The sequence below is a fragment of the Talaromyces amestolkiae genome (assembly GCF_001896365.1).
Source record: "Talaromyces amestolkiae strain CIB chromosome Unknown scaffold17.1, whole genome shotgun sequence".
NCBI lineage: Eukaryota > Fungi > Ascomycota > Eurotiomycetes > Eurotiales > Trichocomaceae > Talaromyces > Talaromyces amestolkiae.
The window spans coordinates 351,566-371,104 of record NW_024468053.1 but is presented as its reverse complement, the minus strand read 5'-3'; the positions used below and the strand labels follow the sequence as shown (position 1 = coordinate 371,104).

The window sequence follows — 19,539 nt, the reverse complement described above, 5'->3', positions numbered from 1 at the left end:
AACCAGAAGCCCTAATTTCTTCCACCCAACTTGGCAGAAATTAATCCAGGTTCTCAGGCAAAGGCAGGGCTTCCCTCCCACTCTTAATCACCTCATCCAACATCTCCAACCGATCCTGCCCCCAAAACGGCTCGTCTCGATACACATAGACAGGGGCCCCAAAATACCTGCGCGCATCAATCTCGCGCACAAGCCCAACTTCCTTTTCAACCAATGACTCCTCGGTCTGCGCACGTTGCAGCAACCGCTCTCCATCCAACCCGGCCTCCGACGCAATGCGCACTATAGTTGCTGGATCCGCGATATCGCCTTCATCAGCCCAGACAGTCTGCAATCCTATTTGCGCGAATTTCTGGATTGCTTCGTGATCGTGACCCAGTTCCTCAATACCCGCGAGAAACACTCTATGCGCCAGCGATGGGTTTGCAGGGTAATATTTCGGGTGCGGCACAATAGGGATACCACGGATCTGACACCATCGCTTCATCTCCAGTAAACGGTAAGCCTGGCGTTGTGTTGAACGCTGTTTGACGGGGAGGCCGCCCGACACAGAAAATGTGTGCATTATGTCGATAGGCTTGTAGATGATTTGCGCATCGTGGTTTTTGGCAAGCTGGTGGAAGTGCTTGCTGCCGATGTAGGACCAGAGGGAAATGAAGGAGAAGTAGTATTCGATTACTGGTCGGGTGGCCATTGTGTCGTTTTTCACCGTTGTGTAGGCGTTGAGTTGTGCTGTGAGGGTAGAGCGCAGGGGACGATATGTATTCTCTGGCAGAGCGACCTCGGAAACCTGGAGGGATCATCTAAATATGTACCCCGCCAGCAGAAATACAGAAATCAATAAAGTTCAAATAGTTTTTAATTAAGATGAGTAAACATCGTGAGGCCCACTGTACATCGAATCGGGATTATGTTCTAAGGATGGGTGATGCCGGAGGGAGCCCCGGGAACGGGGTTTGCTCTGTTACCGGGACGAACATTTTGGCTCCCAGGCGCCAACAATTTAGGGCTTATAGCGTCCATGTTGTGACGGACAGCCCGACACCTTAATTCTAGTGTTACTCATCCATCTACAACTCTAGTTCTATGAAGATAATGTACAACTATCACAACGAACTCCTCGATGTCTGACCAGCCTCCTGAGCCGCTCTCTTCCACCACTCCTTCCTCCTCCGAATCAACCCCCAGAACGCCTCTCCCCACGCCTCCTCGTATTTAGGGAGCACACGCCCCGGCGTTCCAGCCGCCGGCTCTCCAGCCAAAGCTCTCAACTCCTCAAAACACTCCTCAAACTCAGGTATGAGAGTCCAAAAAGGCGCTCCTTCACCTCGTCGCGCCAGTCGCGCTTGCTCCCATTTCTCCATTGCATGCCGGTCAGGGAGCTGAGCTCTTCCAGCTAGTACGCGTGCTGTGGTGACGGCTTGCCATTCAAAGAAGCGAATTCCAAATCCTCCTGTAATCTGTCCCAATATCAGCTTGACTCTCTTTAGACTAGCCAGGAAAAGATCTTACCATCCCTACAAACGCCAAAGTAGAATTCTCAATGCTGAAAATATGCTGATACAACCTCGGCACCCTCTTATGCACGTTTTTGAGACCCGGCAAAAAAGGAAAACTGAAATCGTACCCAGTTGCAAAGAGGATTATATCAATCTCTTCTCCTTTTAAGGTAGAGCCATCTGCGAATGCGATCGTATTTGTTGTAGAGTCAAAGCTTGTTATATGTGGTTTTTTCTCGATATTAGGATGCGAAAAGGGGATCGTGCCGAAGAGAGGGGAGGGGTTTCGTAATGACGAGATGATTGGCAGTTTTGAGACTTCGCGGATATCGTGTAGGGCGTCGAATGCGGAGACTGAGCCTCCTACAACGATGACTCTCTGCATATATCATCAGCTCAAGTCTGGTACATATTACCTAGGCAGGAAGGCAGACTGACCTTTCCGATATAATCCTTTGTACCGCGGTAATACTTGCTATGTCTGATCTTGCTGGGATACTTCCTATCGAACTCCACTATGCCTGGAATCTTAGGCATGAAAGGGAGATAATAATGTCCCGTCGCAACCACAACAGCATCGAATCGTTCCTGCCACCATACATTCTTTTTCCTTCCTTCACTAGGGCCTGGGACAGATTTGCGGAGTGTCAGAACCCATTCCCCTTCTTCGTTGTTGTTCTGATTCGGCTCAATATATTCAGCCAGTTCAACCGATGTCCCGAACTGAATTAATTTATCGTTCCCATTCCGTCGAAAGACGTCCTCAACCCATGTCCTAATTACCTCGCGCGGTCTGAATGGTGAATCAGGACCGTGTTGTGTTCGTGTTCGCTCTGAGAGCACTGCGGGAATTGGTTCTTGAGAAAAGCTCATGATTTCAGGTGGTAAGTTGCTGTGAAGGTGTTCATGAGCGCCAGTGTCCGTGAAGCGGAGTTGGCGGGAGTTGATTTCTTGCGTTTCTGGCGTCTCAATTAAGGCATTTTTTTCAGTCAGATTCTGTGGAATTGGGACGTTGAGATCAGCACGTAGGTTGATTAGATCTTCCAGCGACGGGATCCCGAATTGGTGTTGCTCATCATCACCGGAAGTCAGTACCCTAGATGCTCCATTTTGCAATTAGATGTCGTTGAAGTTTGAATTTTGTATATGGATCTCACCATGTCCCTCCAGCTACATCCTGACGCTCAAAGACTCGAATCGTATCGAATGCTTGCTCTTTAACGAGTGCATCGGTTGTAATTGCGCCTGCTGGGCCGGCGCCGATGACTGCTACTCGACGTATCTTCTTTCCTGTCATTGTGCATATCTTTGACTATTGATGAACTCCAATACTCCATTGAGAGGAGAGAGATTTGATGGTGTTTTCGTATGGAGACTGGTACATTTTTCTGCCCAGAGCGGAATCAAACAAGAAGGGACAGATGGAGCCATATTCCGTATTCGCAATACAGGTGGGTAGATAACTACGTACTATCAAATATCGTATACCTTCGTATCAGTAATCCACGATTCCCAAAAAACACATTTAGACGGAACAATTTCGGTAAATACACCGGCATTCGTTGCGAGTTAATAGAATTGAAATCCATCAGGGGGATGTTGAGCAAGCCCTAGTCTTGGCGTTCGCCAGAAAATGTCCCAAAGAGGAAATTTTTACAGGTACGGGGCCGAGGCCGCGATGGCATCATTTTAGGTGCGTGGGCGTCATTGCTCGGCTTGACAAAACGAATTTTGATATTTATGGACTTTGCGTTATGGATTCATAGACTGCCTAGGTATATGACACGTGGCTTTGATTGAAAGCGGGACTGAAAATTAGATTATTATTATCAACTCTGTACTGTAACGACTTTTGTACAATCTAGAATAGTGTGTATACCGCATACAGCATCAGACCTCAGATTCATACGTAGCAATATGTAGCTGATGAATTTCTCCACCTTGAAGGACTCTAAAGAACGTATCTAAAGTACGGGTTCTGCTTGTCTGTAAGATCCTTGAAAGCAAGTCTGTCTCGCTCACGCTCGTCGACCTCAATCGCCTCGCGCTTTTTGTTTTCGCGCCTTAGCACAAAGTACAAGGTACTCGCAGAAACAATAGTAATGCAGTAACTAGAATGGAATTAGCGATACTCTTGCATACAGAATAGAAGTAGGCATACCAAATAATTAATCCAGTCCACAACTCGGGATAATGCTGCGCCTTGGTTTGACTCTTCACCAACTGCGGCCCGATAATATTACCAACGCAATACGCAACAAACACCGCAGCTGCCATGAAACTCTTCTTAGTTTCTCCGGCAACATTACCCGCTCCTAAAGATATTGTCAAACTGACAACGGGACCAAAGAAGCCGATCAAGGAGTAACCGGCTACAGGAGTAACAGGTTTGTGGCCCCAGGACGATTTCCAGATCATCACGAAGCCGGCGATGACGGGCAGACAGCACAAAACGAGAGAGATGGCGCGGATGTTACGGTAGCGTGAACAGAGCCAGCCGGTGAATGTGATTCCGAAAGCTGAGAGACCGCCGAGAGGGAATTGAAAGAGAATACTGTCGAGAGTCGAGTAGCCGAATGTCGAGACTATGAGGGGACCAAAGCCAGAAACTGCGCCGTTGACGGTATATCTACCCAGTGTTAACCATTTGTGTTTGAGAAGCGATAAGAGAAACTCACGCAGCAGCCATGGTAATTGCAACAAGCCAAATCTTCACATCCAAGAGCGCCTCCTTGACTTGCTCAGCCTTAAACTCCGTATTCTTCACACCAGTCTGCCCAGCCCTCAACCGCTCAACAGCCGCAATGCGTTCCTCGGGCGTCAAAAACCACGCATCCGCAGGCGAATTAGGTAGGAAATAAGTCCATATTCCGAACAGAGCAGTGATACATCCAGCAAAGATGTAAATGTATTGCCAAGGTGCCAGACTGCCGCTCTTGATCTGTGCAAAGCCGTAGTTTAGTGCGCCGCCGATGATGGTGAACCAGCCTGTGCCGGAGAACCACCAGCTTTGACGGAGGGCTTGTTCGCGTTGGGTGTAGTAGCCGCTGACCATTGTCATGAATGCGGTTGGGATGATGGATTCGGTGAAGCCTGCCCATATTAGTCCAGTTGATAGAGATCCTAGAGAGTAACAAACCAAGGAAAAACCGCTGCGCAAATAAGCCCTGCCATGAGGTAACGCCGGCGGTGGCTGCACAAATAATACCCCATATAATAACGGCCGGACACAAAACATTCCGAGTAGTAAAGTGTTGCACTGTATATGCCATGGGATACGAGCCTGCAAGTTGACCAAAGTAGAAGATGGAGGTTGCCCAACTCAATCTTGATGTGCTTGTCACGGGTGGGCTCACGGAAGTGTTGGTGACAGTGAGATGGAGGTCAGTTGTCATGCCGAAGAGAGCGGCGCTTCCTAGAATTGCCTATACATAACTCAGAGTGAGTCGAGGCTACCCATGTCGAATTTGATGATTCAATTGGCAACTGACCTTATCCCAGTAAACCAATCCATAACCTGGAAATATATTAGGACGTAATCACAATATAGCAAAAGACATAACGTACCAATAACCATAAAAGGCATCAAAACCCAATCAATCTTGCGCAGCACACGCGCATGCAATTGCGCATCTATCGCTCTCGCTTCCTCGCCTAGCGCTTCAACATCTCCAGTAATTACTGCATCCGTTTTTTCGTTGGCAGTGTCTGCATTGCTGGCAAGAACATCTGCATCATGCAGATCAGACTCGGTTTGAGTCATTTCTGTTTATGGTTCTGTTTCTTCACACGTCAGTAAATTTTCCTTCTCCCGTGCGATGTGTTTTTTCTATCGGACGGCAGTCAGCGATTGAAGCTTACATATGTATACGTCAACAAAATCCACAAACACGATCCGATAGGCTTATGCCAGAAACCCTAGACTGATCCGTAATTCTATGTGCAGAATGGCATCATATAGCTTCGGGATGATGAATGGAAAATTTTTGGATTTGACTTTGAGTTTTGATGCTTTGGATGCAAACACGGTCAGACCTCGCCGCACGTGAAGTGGGTAACCCTAAGTTGTCTGGACCGTCTGGATAAGACTTCCGGTATTCGGCTCACCGGCTGGACAAATACGAGTCCCGGTAGAGGATTTTTGAATACTTATGTATTGTACGATCTGCCTGATAAAATCATTTTTTTTTGGTCTAATCTCAACACGCATGCCATGATGGATTGTGTATCTTTTACAGTATTTTCAACAAATTGAGTTCGTCGACCTAGGTAATATGTGGACTATCTACTTCGTAGTACCGCCTCCCGGCCATTTCTCGGACAAGACATTACCCATATGATTCTTTTGGATTTATGGGAATATTGATTATCTGACCATTATCCAAAGATCAAAGTATACTTTATTGATGATTGGATAGGTTCGAGGGTTTTTTGACTGCGTACAAAAACTGCGTATTTTAAGAAGACTGGCTTTGCCTTCTTGATAAAGACAAAAGATGTTGATGTAACCAACTAGAGCAAAAAGTTGCACGCATGCTAGATGATCTAGTATGGTCTGAAATAGCTAGCAAGGATGATCGTGATAGATACCGTGAGATTGATAGGATGTTCCAACTAAAGATGACTTGCCAATGCCATTAATATCATGCAGGTATTCTATCTGTACCAGAGAACCACCGACGCTGGAATCTCACATATTTAATGCCCGCATATTCATGCTGCTAGCCAAGGTAAAACTAAATCGTATGTTAAAGTTTGACCTTCTTGCCAGGCTTTTGATTACTGGGGTATTTGTTGGATAGGACAAGGCCAAATGCAAATGGATAGGGAGTGCGTACTGAACAAATTCATCCAAGAACTACATAGTCTCATGAAAGTAACACCACTCCAATCAACTGATTCATAGTTTGCTCTCTCTATTCACTCTTTCTCCTTCAAAATTTATCTCCTACAAAATTTATGAAATCCCCGCCGGACTTGGTCAGACTACCACAGCAGTCAATACAGATTTCAGAATGACACCTTATATACACTACACTTACATGTACCAAACCCAATATCAAATCCGATTATCGGCTGAAAACATAATAATACCCCAAAAAATCAGATATACAAAAGGTCCACAATTCAGCCAAGCGGAGTCTTAGGGCTAGTAAATGGCGTGATGGAGGCTATCATGACGTGCATGGTCAATATGCCTCAATTCCGGTAATTTTCAGCGGGATTCTGTCCGGATGATAATGACTCGATTCGTAAGCTGGAGATGATGCATATGCCCACATGGCATGGCAGGATGTTGTTGGGATTATAATGGCCGTGGAATTTGGCGGGTTTGGCTGGCGCCTTTGCCCTGACTAGACTCACTTTCAGAACACGAGGATAATACATTTATACATATACCAATCTTCAATTTCAAGAAACTACGTCTAATACAACTTAAACATCACCTCAACATCGCTTGAATATAATCATCACATAGGAAATCACAATGGCGACAACAACAACCCAGACAGCACCGCCTGTCCTCTCCTACGTCCAAGTCCCAGAGACATCCGAAAACCTCGACTGGGCCGACCTGGCAACTCTCGACCTCTCCAAATTCGACCAACCAGGCGGAAAACAAGAACTAGCTAGTCAATTCCGAAATGCGATGGAAGATATCGGTACTGCCACCCGCCCTCAACAATTGTTTAGTATGTGGATGACTGATTATGAACAGGCTTCTTCTACGTCAAAAACCACGGCCTCAGCTTCAGCGACATCGATACCCAATTCGCCCTCGCCAAATCCGTCCTCTCCCTGTCCGCCGCAGAAAAGCAACCCTACCGCGCCGCCCTCGAAAAAGGGGACTATAACGGGTGGAAACCAGCAGGCACACGCAATCTTATCCCCGGCGTAAAGGACAATTTCGAGATCTACAACATCCCCAAATTTGTGCCTGAGCATGCCAACAGGAAACATCCGGAAGTCGTGAAGAAGCATTGGGATACGATCAAGCGGTTTTCGACACATATACATGAGCAGATCGTGAGGAAGTTATTGGTCGTATTTGCGGTGGCGTTGGGTCTAGAGGATGAGGAGTACTTGGTGAATAAGCATCGGTATGCGGAAAGGAGTGGGGATCATTTGAGGTATATGAAGTATTATGCGAGGAGTGAGGAGGAGAATCGGAAGTTGGGTGGTGTATGGCTCAAGGGGTATTCTCTTCCCTCTTAATTTCGATGCAGAAAGGACACCTAGCTGACGTGGTTGAAGACATTCGGATATGGGCAGTTTGACGCTCCTTTTCCGTCAACCTGTTGCGGCGTTGCAGGTATTGACCAAAGATGGGACGTGGAAATATGTCAAGCCGCAGATGAATGCGCTCACGGTGAATATTGCGGATGCGCTTGAGTTTTTGACAAGTAAGTCATTACACAATCTCGAAACAAGTATCTCCGAGTCTAATAATGCAGACGGCTTCCTCAAATCCAGCATTCACCGCGTTATCGCCCCTCCCAAAGATCAAGCTCACATCGACCGTCTTGGAGTTCTGTACATGGTCCGTCTAGAAGACGACACAGACCTTGTACCTCTGAAAGATTCGCCCGTTCTCCAAGAACTGGGCCTTGTGAAGGACCAAGTTTTGGGCAGTGATGGCAAACCCATCAAAGCTGGTGAATGGGTTAAGCAGAGAATAATCAAGAATCTGGGGAATTCGACTACCCAGGATGGTGATAATGAGGTTGGGAATGTAGAGATTGTCAAAGGAGTGGGGACCAAATATTATGATTAAGCCTAATGTACGATGTAGGAGCTTATGAAAATGAAATATGAGTCTGTAATAATAAAAAGGTTCATTATGGATAGTTATCCAATACAAGTCATTATACGTACTTCATAGCATCATCGCACGATTTTATAGCTTCCCCCACTGACAATTTCCAATTTTCCCTGCGCAACCATTCCTGCAAGGAACTCACGGAGCTCTTCATTCCCGAAAGGAAAGCCACCCGGTACTGCAATTTTCAGCATCATGATAATCCGCTGTAGAGGCATGGCGCCCTGGTTTGTCAACATGCCAACAATAAATTGCCAGTAAAGATTCATCTTCTCCATTGCCGCAGCGTTCGCTGTCTCCTTTGCTGCGGCGGCTGCGGCGGCATCGGCAGCAGCAGCGGCGTCGGATTCTGTGGCAGATGGATTGGCGGCTTCTTGATCACCACTAATGGCCATCTCATGATCCTCGTCATTGGGAAGAACTTCAAGAACGCGGAATGAATCTCGCTGAGTTTCGACGAGAATCCGCTTGCTTACCCAGAAAAGACAAGCACTGCGTACTAGAGAAGCAGACATTTCCAACGTCTCGGCGAGTTCGGCCACAGTCTTCGTAGCGGGTGCATTATCCGATTGGAAGGCGTATATCACTGTAGCCTGCCATGTCGTGACCTCATCTGTAAAAACTCGATCCTCAAGGTCCAGCTCGACGGTGACATGTCCAAGAGCATTAAGCCAGGTTAGTTTTCGAGATTGCTTCAATGCCTCGAAACCAGTAGAGTATCGTTCCTGTAGTGTCTTGATCTCTTTGGGTACATTGAATGGCTGATCCTGTAGAGCCGGCCAAAAGAATCGCGAGAGAATCTTTGAATGTAATTGTGGTACGTTGTAGCTCTTCTGCACCGGAGCTGCTGTCCCCCAAGCAGGAAGTGGCTCTCCAGCTAACTCTTGATCATTTCGAATCACAGTGTCAACACGCTTAGAGTCAATAACATCGCGAAGCATCACTTCACAGGCTTGTAGAGCGCCGTCGCCAAACCGTACTTTCAACAACTCCAACACCGACGTTTCCTGGTCAAAGTTCGGTTTCTTCTTAAGCAGCCGCTCTGATAACATACTTTGCAGTTCCTTTACGAATGCCTCCTTTGAATCGAAAAGACTGATCAAACTACCCACCACGTCCGCACCCTTGGATTTCTTGTAGTCTGCAGCTGCATCGATTGGATCGGGCATCCAGCTCATATCATCCCAATCCAGCTCTCCAGAATCATTCTGAAGATTCCGCCGATGGGCATTGGTGAGCTCTGTTGCAAGTTCTACCAAAGTTTCACTGCTTTCCGTATTGTCGGTATCGGACGGATCTGCCAGGAGACCTCCAACGATTGCTCGCACTGTATCGTCACGGTCCCGAAGATATTTCCTGATGGGTCGAGCCGCGCGGTCTAGCAGAACGCCTTTTGGATCTAAAACGCTGAATGCTCGAATAATCGAGATGTAGAGTTGCAAAATTTCAGCTGTGGATGCTCCTGGGTGCAATAGACGCTGGGAGAGTGTGCCAACAAATGCAGTCGACAATGAAAATCTAGATGCAGTATGTGTTGTATACTGTTTTAGGTCTTCAATAGCGCCGCTACTCGAGTCCCAATTCACTATCACATCAAATAGTTCACTGGTGCGTAGAGCGCCCAAACGAGCCAAGCCAATTTCCTGCCATTTTTCAACGTCGTCAAGCCTGACATTCATGAGATTGTCATTGCGGTAGTCTGTGGGCGGCTGGACGATTTCCAGAACTTCAACAGCTAGTCTTGCAAATACATTTTCCACCCACAAACATAAATGCTCTCTGACGAGTGAGGGCGACTCCCACTGTTCTTTATAGCTCACTAGTATGAATTCGGTCATCATATCATTCATGACCTGAGCAAATACCTTTTGTACTCGGTGACCACCAAGACCAAGTTCCTGCATTGCATGTAACAAGGTAAGGAGCTTATTCCTGGCTTGGCTCATCCTATCATCGCGGTATTCCGGTATGACTTCATAAACTTCATAGCGAGCAGTCTCTGGCATCTCTTTCCACAATCGATAAATGATTGAGGGTTGCTGATCGATCTCCATGTCATTGGATCCGGTGTCATCTGCATCATCATCTCTCGCCTGCGAGATTCCTAAAATGTCCACAGCAGTACTTCGGATCGTTTCTTCCAGCAAATCTGAAATGCGTTTTGATGGCAACGAGTGTGCAACAATGGACTGAAAAGCTTCATTTAGCTTAGAGTATGTATTATTGCGCTCCGTGCTAACAACTTCCGGTAGCATATGATCTTCAACGGGCCTGAAATACGTGTGATGTGCTACATTTAGGCAGCGCACCGTCTGAGCTAACGGATCATCTTCAGATCCTTTCTTCAAGGCCTACTCAAAAGTTAGTCATATACTACTAAGATCGTGTAATCACAGGGTTCGTCACATACGGTACACAGAATGGACTGTATATTGGTTATGAAATGACGCCGAATTTCATTGCAATACCAGTGCAATAGGTCGTACTCCTTAGGAATCTCATGCAGACCAGGTACGTGCGGAAGGAGCAGCAAGTTCAAGGCATTTCGTGTCTCAGCTGTGATCTGTTTCTTCCGGGAATTGAGCCTAGCATATTCAAGATAGCTGGAAGGTGTATCGAAAGTCCTGTCAGGAACCTGAAGGAATTCTGTCGCTGAATGCCAGGCTCGACTCCATTTCACAGCTTCTGGCTCTGGAATATCGTGAAGCGGTATCTTTTGAATGGGTTAGTGTTCCGATAATAAAATGCAGGCTCCGATGACAATATGAACTGACTTGAGGCAATGTCGCTGAACCAAATGGTCGGCCTGGAGCAGTAGAGCTGGGTGTCGGCGTTGCTAGGGGAGTGGGAGCATTTTCCGACAGTTTGACGGGCGCGAACACAGAGTTGAAGACACGCTTGCGGCTCCTGGCAAGGGAATCTATCTGTGACATTCTGCAACGCGACTTGAAAATTTCAATGGCATATCTGTTTATGTTTGTTGAAATGGGTATTTGAGGCCGTGTTGGCCGCTGTAGCCAGGGAAGTTGAAGAGCCGTTAATCAACAACCGGCGGAAAGAACAATCTGATAGGGCGCGCGGGGAAGTCGCGTGGTCACGTGCTGATATCGACAACAAACAAAGTAATTACGAAGAAGGAATATTTCGAGAGGATATTGTGTAACCTGTCGACTTGATAATCTAGATATTTTCAAGTGGCTCATAAACAATGGATTTCATTCCAAGTCTAAGTGACTGTTGCAGATCTCGGCTGATGGGGCATGGTTACAATAGTAAATTAACCAAACAAATACGACGGGGGTATAAGGTGCTAAGGTTCACGAGGCGACGCATATAACAGAGTTTCGTTCTTCTGACAGATGTTGAAGTCTAGTCATTGTAGTCATCGATGATCAAGTAGACCTGTCTTTGTCCACTTTTTCCCATTCACTATCTGTGCTCGTATAACCGGAGCTCTCCCCTTCACTCGTCTTCCTTTGACCGGGTCCGTTATCGCTCGATTTCTTCGCCTGCGATGCACTTTCCGGGGAGAGAGTTGTTGTTTCGGGCTGGTTGACTCGCCGTCTCCTGGTCTTTGACGGCCCTCCGACCTCCGTCTCTGTTTCGGAGTCATTGGCGTCGGCCGATGTATTCAGTTTGATAGTCCCGGATGATTCCTGTTCCAGAGCTTCCTGTTTTCTTTTCTCTTCCTCTTGACGTGCCTGTTCTTGACGCACTTCCTTGGCAAACCAGTTGATGGACCACCACAGCGCTCCAGAGAGGAATGAGAGGACCACGAAGTGGATACTGTATGTCGCAACGAGGAGTAGGAATAGGACGAGTTGGAGGGCGGCGAATGTAACGTTGGTGGCTACAAGGAGAGTGGGCGTTGGGCCAGGCGTGAATACGCTGGACCAGAGCTCCTCGATGAAGGAGGCCATATTGTAACAAGTCAAGGATCGACGCAACAAGGCTGAATCTGAAAGTAGGAAAATGTCAGTAACTTCGGTTCATGCGAGTCGTAGATCATTGCGCGCTTTCGAGCGCGCACTGTGTTCACGGATAAGACGAAGGATAAGAACCATACCGTTAACGATATTTTCAAACCCGAAGCCGTAGTACAAATCCGCGCCAGAAGTGCTAATAAAGCAGTTGGAGATTACGATAACAGATTCAAATAAACACGGTGCCTGAGATGCTACTAGAATCAGAGTTTGTCAGCGCAAAACAAAGCAGACAGTCGCATCACGGGACATGGAACAGGCACCAATTTTCCCCCCTCACGTCAACATAGGAATAATCCGACTTACCTTGATCTCAAGACAGAACTCAAAGCTAGGCCTCGGTCTGGGGAACAAAAGTATAAAATGATCAAGAAGCAGCGGGCGCATTCAACACATGAGGGGTACGTACTCAGTCGACTGAAGGATGACCTTACAGACGGACAATCAATCAGACGGAGACGGATGACGCACCGCCGCCCGCACTAGACAGCTTCCAGCTTAGCCCCCTTGACCAGCAGAGGTATCGCTGCCTGACTTCTCGTCGTGCAGGCACTGTAGTCGACATTCGAACAGTTCATGCGATATCGATTAAATGCCAGCGTACAGACCGCTGTTGGTTGGACAGATCCAAAGATGGTTCTTATGCTTCAAAACGACTCGCATCGCCAATTTGCCCTGACATAACAAACGCACATGATCTATCCCAGGCACGTGCTGCTCAACATCTCATGTGACTATCTACAGATGCGTATAACCCTTACGTTAATTTCTTGAGTCGTACTGGACGGTTGAATTGGCCTTCTTCTCCGGAAAAGGTAACGCTTAGTGTTGGCGCAGTATGTTGCAGCTCCGTTATCGACCTGGCATCAAACAGGCTAGGATGTATATATTCCCCGCAGTAGGGATCTTATATTGAACACTGATGATAACCTTCCTCACAACTGATCGATTGATGACTGATGTAGCTAGATGTGGTAATTGGCCATGGAAACTCAAGCCTGAAGTCAAAGTCTAGGTTAATGAATTTTTAAATGAGAATCATAGACATGAACTTAAACTCAATCGCGCTTCCAGGTTCCATCTTTGCGATGCCGGCTTGGACTTCGTGATGGACAAGCATACTAGCAGACACTAAATTGAAGTCTCATTTCGCTATCTGCGTAAACTCTCATTAATTGGCCAATTGTTGGCTTATACTACGTATCTATGGTCACATGAGTGACTTCCCTTCCCTAAGCCACACCAAAGACTATCGATTCCTGCCATAAACCAAGGAAGATCTCGTTTCTTAACGGGCTTTATTTGGGTGCCACTTGGCCGCCTTCATGGAGGCTGATTCTGACTATATTTAATATGTAGATTCTAAGATATTGAGATGGGGTTCATGGGTAGGTGGCACTTGCAGATTCGATTTGTTGACGAGCCAGGCGGTTACTGTGCACCTGTCGTTAGCCCTAACTACCCATGCATGGGAACAAATATGCACTCCCAGCCGTCGTACCAAGACTCAATGAAATGCGACATCATTTATATGCTGTAGGATTTTCAAGGTTATATTGATTCAGGGATCAATCGATATATACCAAGCCTCAAAAAGCCGCTAATGCAATAGCCAAAACAACAACTCACAAGCTTCAAACAAATCTGAAAAGATATGAACACCATGTAAATCTAAATATTGACCAAGAAAGTATAAACAGAAAAATGGAAAAACTAGTTACACATACTCCCCCATTATCATTGATGTACCGCAGCAGCAGCAGCAGTAGTCTGCAAACTGGGAAACACCTTATATACGTAGTAGCGAGAGAGGTAGAATATAAGAAAACAGCAGAACAAAAGAGCAAGCAAGCAGGCAATGCAACACAATAAAAAAGAAATTATTGAAACCAGCTTTCCGAAATATACTCCATTTTTTTCTCTTCCCATTTCTTCCGTCTTGACCAGACAGTCCGGCCGGATATCAGGCAGGGAAATGTATCCACTGCACTTTGATGAAGAAAGGAGAAGCATGAAATCATTGTAAATCCGAGTCATTCAGATGTTGAAAGAACCGGGCATCGGTGTACGTAAATCAAAGACGTCGTGGTGTGTGTGTGTGTGTGTGTCGTCTCTCTTCTATGAGTTTATCCCCTTTCCAAGTCCGATGTCTAACCCCTCACTCTTTTTTCCAAGTCCTGTTCTTTTATGAAAACGCCATGTAGAAGAAATAGTAAATGTGATCGTGTGTGTTGTGTGTTGCGTGTTGCGGGATCTCTGTTGAATAGAATCCCTTTCGTCGGCCTTGGTTGAAGTTGAAGCAATTGTGACTTCATTCCGAAAGTCGTATATAGTACAATGCAGTAGAAATGGGATGACAAGTTGACGATACCCCATTAATCCTAAATCCTGGTAATATCCATCCGTTGTGTTGGTACCATTATTCTGTCGACTCGCGAATCCCCTTACATTTGCCTTGCGCAATATGCGTATTCCTCGCCGTCGACCTCGTAAACACCGCGCCACAATGCGGACATTCCGACTTCGCAGCTGCGCCGGACCGCTCTCGCTGATGTCTTAACAGATTACTGAATGTCGAGAATTCGCGACCATTGCAGCCATGATCCCAGCATTGCGGTTTGGGTCGCGATTCGAGTACTCGGACTTGACTTTCAGGCTCTGATGTGACGAGGCTGCCGGTGTGGCTGTGGCTGCTGCTGTTGTGAGGGCTGTGGTTCCTGCTCTCCACGTAGGGAGGAGTTCGGATTGGGACCCCCATGTTGGTACCCGCTGTTGTGGGATATGTATTAGATCTGTTGTGTACTCGAGTTAGCGATGCTGCTCTTGGTTGGTTGTTAGATATTACTTCATGGATACTCACGATACGAATGTCGTTTGTGGAAAGTCATAGTTTGGTTGATTGAATCCATATGGACTTGACCTATCATGAATCAGCCTTTACCTCCAATGAAATCTTCAACTGACTCAAGGGACTTACGTAGGATAAAATGCCTGAGAAGGCGGTACTTGCATCGGCTGCTGCATACCTATCGGATAAGACGTATTCGAGAACATAGCCTGCTGTGAAGGCAAGGACGCGTATCCTGCCGGAGGCGTCAAGGACGATTCCTGCGTTCTCCGCTGATACGGGTCCTCTGGCGTACTCGACAGCGAGCGCTGGTACTGTGCCCATTGCGCCTGTTGCGAATGGAAGTTTCCATCGTGTCTGTTGCCTTGGGGAAACATGTTAATTGAGCCTGCTGTCTGTGATAGAACGTTGCTCGCTGCACTGAAAAGAGGTCCGGAATGCAGGCTAATGTCCGGAGTGCTATAGGCTGATTTGCTGTTTGTTAGTCATGCATGAATAGAGACGATGGAAGCGTTCTTCGATAACAAGGAGATGAAGGATTCCTGAGAACTCACTCTGAAGAGTAGCATACATTGATCCCGAGTCTTCTTTCGTTAATGGTGGTGAAGAGAAGGGCTGCCAGAGCAAGTCCGTTTCCGTGCTGTAAGAAACGGGTTCACGTATTAACAATTGTGTTCTTGATCAAGTCTGCCTTGATTGTACAAAGACATCAAAGGAGAGTTCAGATAGTGTTTGTATCGGGGTATCTATAGAAGCAAAACAAATGAATGGTAGCAGCAGGAGGATCCACAAAGTACCTTATAGGGCCAGGTTTCACTTGGTTTTTGTAGGAGACATCGACCACACCGTAGTCCGTAAGCTCTTTTAGAGACTGGCGCAAATTTGACTTCTGAAGGTGGTTGTCAAATGCTGGATTAGACTGATCTGGCTGGAGATACTGGGGATGTCCTTTATCATTCGCAGGAACGTTTGGTAAGCTCAAAGTAGCAGGACGAGGATCTGAGGCAAGAGATGATGGTAGTGATAGCAGTTGCGGAGTTGGCGATACCACTAGTCCGAATGGTTCTAGTTCTTGGGTTTGGTGATGTGGGTAGAAATAACCATGCTCAGGGCCAGATGTAGTACTGCCTGACTCTGCGCCAGGCTCTATGGAAATCCACTTGCTCTTACTTGGCGACAGAGCCGATTTTTGAAAAATGTCACCCTGGAGTTTATCATCGCGTGAGTCTTCAGTGATTGGATAGGGCATGGAAGCTTGTCGACAGGAATCGCACATCAAGTGGGACTGGCATAGTCTGCCCTGGAGGAATAGATCGCTAATATACGTACTGGATTCTTGTGATACGGAAACAGTGTGCTGAGATATGATGCACAGAAGGAGAAACAAATAGATGTTGTTTTGATATCTTCAAATATGTTATTCGGCTGGAGGGTGTCGCGGGCTGAAAGAATGATGGGGTGAACAGGCTGTCATCGATATAACTTCTCTCCAAGTCCAAACCTAAACCAATTACGAGCAAGTTGATTTCGTAGATCAAAATAAACCCCACTAAAACCCAGTAACCGTTCAGAAATAGAACTCAAAATGTAAGAAGAGGGAAAATTTTACAGAAGCACTAGTACTTCGGTAGAAGCATGAACGTCACCCTTTAGCTACCCTCTTTCAGGAAGGCTTCTAGAAAACTTGAAACGAGGCAACACGCTAGACCTGTCGGTGTTGGAGGCGTCTTTGATACGTTGCTTTCGAGATGGCCCGCCGGCCATGACAAGTAGACTACTAATAGTATTCAGAGTAAGCTAGTGTGTAAGAAGGACTGACCAATGGATATTAGACTTTCAAATCAAAGTGGGATCTAATTCCTGACATCGAAAGCTACGTACGTACCTGTCAAGAGGCTCGAAGAGTCAGGGCATCAAGGACGGAATACAGTCTGACTGTTCCACAGTTGGGCTAAGATGTTTAGCGTCCAACTCCAGGCCGCAGTTCACGCCAGTTGTGCCTCGCTGAGACTTTCTTAGCAGGAACGTTTTGCTAAAACGGTCGCAACAATCGCCATTTAGGCTTAGGCGTGAACCTCAATGGCGCTAAAAAGAGAATTTTGGAGTGGGCTTCTCGATGGAGCTGGTGTCCATCGTTCTACTCAGTGCCCCCGAGTGACGATAGACGCTTGCTAGCCGATTCATGTTGGGGGCTATATAGAGCCATTTATTTAGCTTTCTGGGGCCTGCTTTCCTACTAACAATGATGTCAGACGTATTCATAAAGAGGCCAATCGTGGCAACGATATATGAGGGGAGTAGAGTGTCCAACAGTTAAAGCATGAATGGACAATCGCGGATACAGTTGTTAGATCTAATCAAATAAACCTTGGCTAGCTCGTTCAGTTGCCAAGTGCTGACTTGCTGCACGGTAAACGGTATAACGTGAACGTGCTAGGCAGCAGGTTCGACTACCATGGTAACAATTCCATAGCAGTTTCGCGTACACCGACACCGTCAGCGGTGAGACTTGGCCAGGGAGCGGAGAATCCTCGACTGAGCGAAGATCTGAGGCCCAAAAGCAAAAGACACGCAACCCGCGGTCACTTAAAAGGCTGGGTCATTTCTGAATCATGCCGTGTTTTCTTGTCCACAGTTGGGTAAGTTGGCATCAAGTTTCAGCCCCCACTGGGCCCTGGCGTGACCGGAAGGGGTTAAAGTCCCAGTGACCGTGAGTATTTTCTCGGGTCAGACGCTGGTTTTTCCCCAATTGAGATTAGAAGACTCCGTATGCTATTCGAGTCAACAGAGATAAACCGATCGAGGGTAGTCTCTCCATGGGCAAGATGATCATCCATGATCCTGGAGGTTGAGTGGATCTACCCGCGAGCTGGAGATCGCATATGCATTGCCATGGATGATAACCGTGATGCTAATGATGTCGCTAGTTTGTTTACATCCTGTGAGAGAGAGCAGCCATGACTCCGAACCCAACGCATATCAGCCTATGGCCTGCTGCAGAGTGCAGACTGCGTGGGCATAGCACAGCGTTGGCTGACCGTTTCCAGGGGGCTTTTTTTACGTGTGGAGTGGAGAGGTGGGAGTTTCCGGCCGCGATGATTGGATTTTGCGTAAAGAACTAGCCAGCCAATCGTCACGTGATTGTGCGTTGATATCACTCGGGTATCGGCTTCCGAACGTTTTCTGCTCCGTTCCCTACGGACAGACGGAAAGCACTCCGTACGAACCAGACGAGAAATTGTTCTTGACAGTAGACAGATTGATGGCTGGCTGGTTTTATGATTGATTGGCTGCCAAGTGATATCTCGTTTATGAGTATCCACAGTGTTGGTACTGGCGCATACGCGCTATACGCGGTGTCAATCCGTTGCAGCCTATGAACTCTACCGGTATGGATACAAGCTGTAATCGGCATGTACCACATTACGGGGTCTAGGAATTTGACAGTCTCGACTGAGTCGTACGGTCAATTCCGCTAGGTTCTACCTGAGCTATCGTGGACTGGATATTCTGGAACAGTCGGGAGCGGGATCCAATGAGCAACTTGCAAGAGTCAGACAGCGCGTTGGCGGGACACGGGGCAGTTCACGATCCGTATGGAGCAGAAGATTATGAGCAGGGGAGGAGTGGAGAGGCATGCTAGGGACAGAGAAAACCGTCGAGAAGATGGAGCTGAATTGTCGTTTAAGGTTGAAACAGAGCGGCGGATGCTAATATAAATTTAGTAGCAAGACTATATAGATCAAATAACAAACACTGACCATTCTGATAACATAGCGTGGACGATTCAGCATCTAAGGACTATTCACAGCTTCTTTTACATATTTCCGAGAATTTCCAGGAAAAAAAAGAAAGAAATCGCCGACACAACACATGAAACAGAAAAAGTCAAACCCTAATTCGGACCCGAAGACGTACCACAGGAACATTGAACCTGCATAGTACAAGCATGAACGATCGCTGAAGTGTTTATTGCGATGAGCGTCATCGGTACCTAGGTTTGCACGATCATCATGGCTGTATTCAATTCGACTGCGCATAAAAATAAAAGTACTGGGAACTAGCGCATGCTACATGGCATCGACGCACTGCTACGGCGTAAATGCTACGATACTACCGTACCTAGTACGTACCCACGTAACTCCGTACAATGCCTGGAATAGCGCCCCTGTCAGCCAGACTCGTCTAGTGTCCGTCTTGTGCAGATTTTAAGCCATGCATACTGCCGCATACCCTGGAAAAACGGCTTGCTCTACATAGTCTAGCGACACGGCACTAGCATGATTAGGGAAATGTGTACTACTACATAGTACGTAGTACACTATTGTTTGGTGGGAATGACTGCGATGAACCTCGGAGTGATCGAATGAAAACCCTTCAAGTTGGCAG

General features: G+C 46.9%; 6 protein-coding genes across 6 annotated transcripts; 1 reads left to right on the top strand and 5 right to left on the bottom strand.

Moving 5' to 3' along the window:
• Positions 1 to 40: 40 nt before the first annotated feature.
• On the bottom strand, positions 41 to 2,796 carry BHQ10_007922 (uncharacterized protein; the record flags this gene model as incomplete). Its single annotated transcript, XM_040880671.1, has 5 exons — positions 41 to 732; positions 1,118 to 1,460; positions 1,513 to 1,878; positions 1,938 to 2,595; positions 2,657 to 2,796. The coding sequence occupies 5 exons, from the start codon at positions 2,794 to 2,796 to the stop codon at positions 41 to 43; spliced, it is 2,199 nt and encodes a 732-aa protein (XP_040736425.1).
• Positions 2,797 to 3,450: 654 nt separating this feature from the next.
• Positions 3,451 to 5,262, bottom strand: BHQ10_007921 (uncharacterized protein; the record flags this gene model as incomplete). Its single annotated transcript, XM_040880670.1, has 6 exons — positions 3,451 to 3,610; positions 3,661 to 4,128; positions 4,178 to 4,592; positions 4,639 to 4,924; positions 4,991 to 5,016; positions 5,067 to 5,262. The coding sequence occupies 6 exons, from the start codon at positions 5,260 to 5,262 to the stop codon at positions 3,451 to 3,453; spliced, it is 1,551 nt and encodes a 516-aa protein (XP_040736424.1).
• A 1,725-nt stretch (positions 5,263 to 6,987) lies between these two features.
• On the top strand, positions 6,988 to 8,274 carry BHQ10_007920 (uncharacterized protein; the record flags this gene model as incomplete). Its single annotated transcript, XM_040880669.1, has 4 exons — positions 6,988 to 7,162; positions 7,219 to 7,696; positions 7,755 to 7,903; positions 7,955 to 8,274. 4 exons carry the CDS (start codon positions 6,988 to 6,990, stop codon positions 8,272 to 8,274), a joined length of 1,122 nt encoding a protein of 373 aa, XP_040736423.1.
• A 110-nt stretch (positions 8,275 to 8,384) lies between these two features.
• On the bottom strand, positions 8,385 to 11,252 carry BHQ10_007919 (uncharacterized protein; the record flags this gene model as incomplete). Its single annotated transcript, XM_040880667.1, has 3 exons — positions 8,385 to 10,670; positions 10,730 to 11,032; positions 11,094 to 11,252. The coding sequence occupies 3 exons, from the start codon at positions 11,250 to 11,252 to the stop codon at positions 8,385 to 8,387; spliced, it is 2,748 nt and encodes a 915-aa protein (XP_040736422.1).
• A 377-nt stretch (positions 11,253 to 11,629) lies between these two features.
• BHQ10_007918 (uncharacterized protein) lies at positions 11,630 to 12,239 on the bottom strand (the record flags this gene model as incomplete). The annotated part of the gene is made up of 2 exons (XM_040880666.1): positions 11,630 to 11,688; positions 11,750 to 12,239. The coding sequence occupies 2 exons, from the start codon at positions 12,237 to 12,239 to the stop codon at positions 11,630 to 11,632; spliced, it is 549 nt and encodes a 182-aa protein (XP_040736421.1).
• A 2,482-nt stretch (positions 12,240 to 14,721) lies between these two features.
• Positions 14,722 to 15,723, bottom strand: BHQ10_007917 (uncharacterized protein; the record flags this gene model as incomplete). The annotated part of the gene is made up of 4 exons (XM_040880665.1): positions 14,722 to 15,094; positions 15,163 to 15,222; positions 15,280 to 15,616; positions 15,705 to 15,723. 4 exons carry the CDS (start codon positions 15,721 to 15,723, stop codon positions 14,722 to 14,724), a joined length of 789 nt encoding a protein of 262 aa, XP_040736420.1.
• Between the last annotated feature and the right edge of the window lie 3,816 nt (positions 15,724 to 19,539).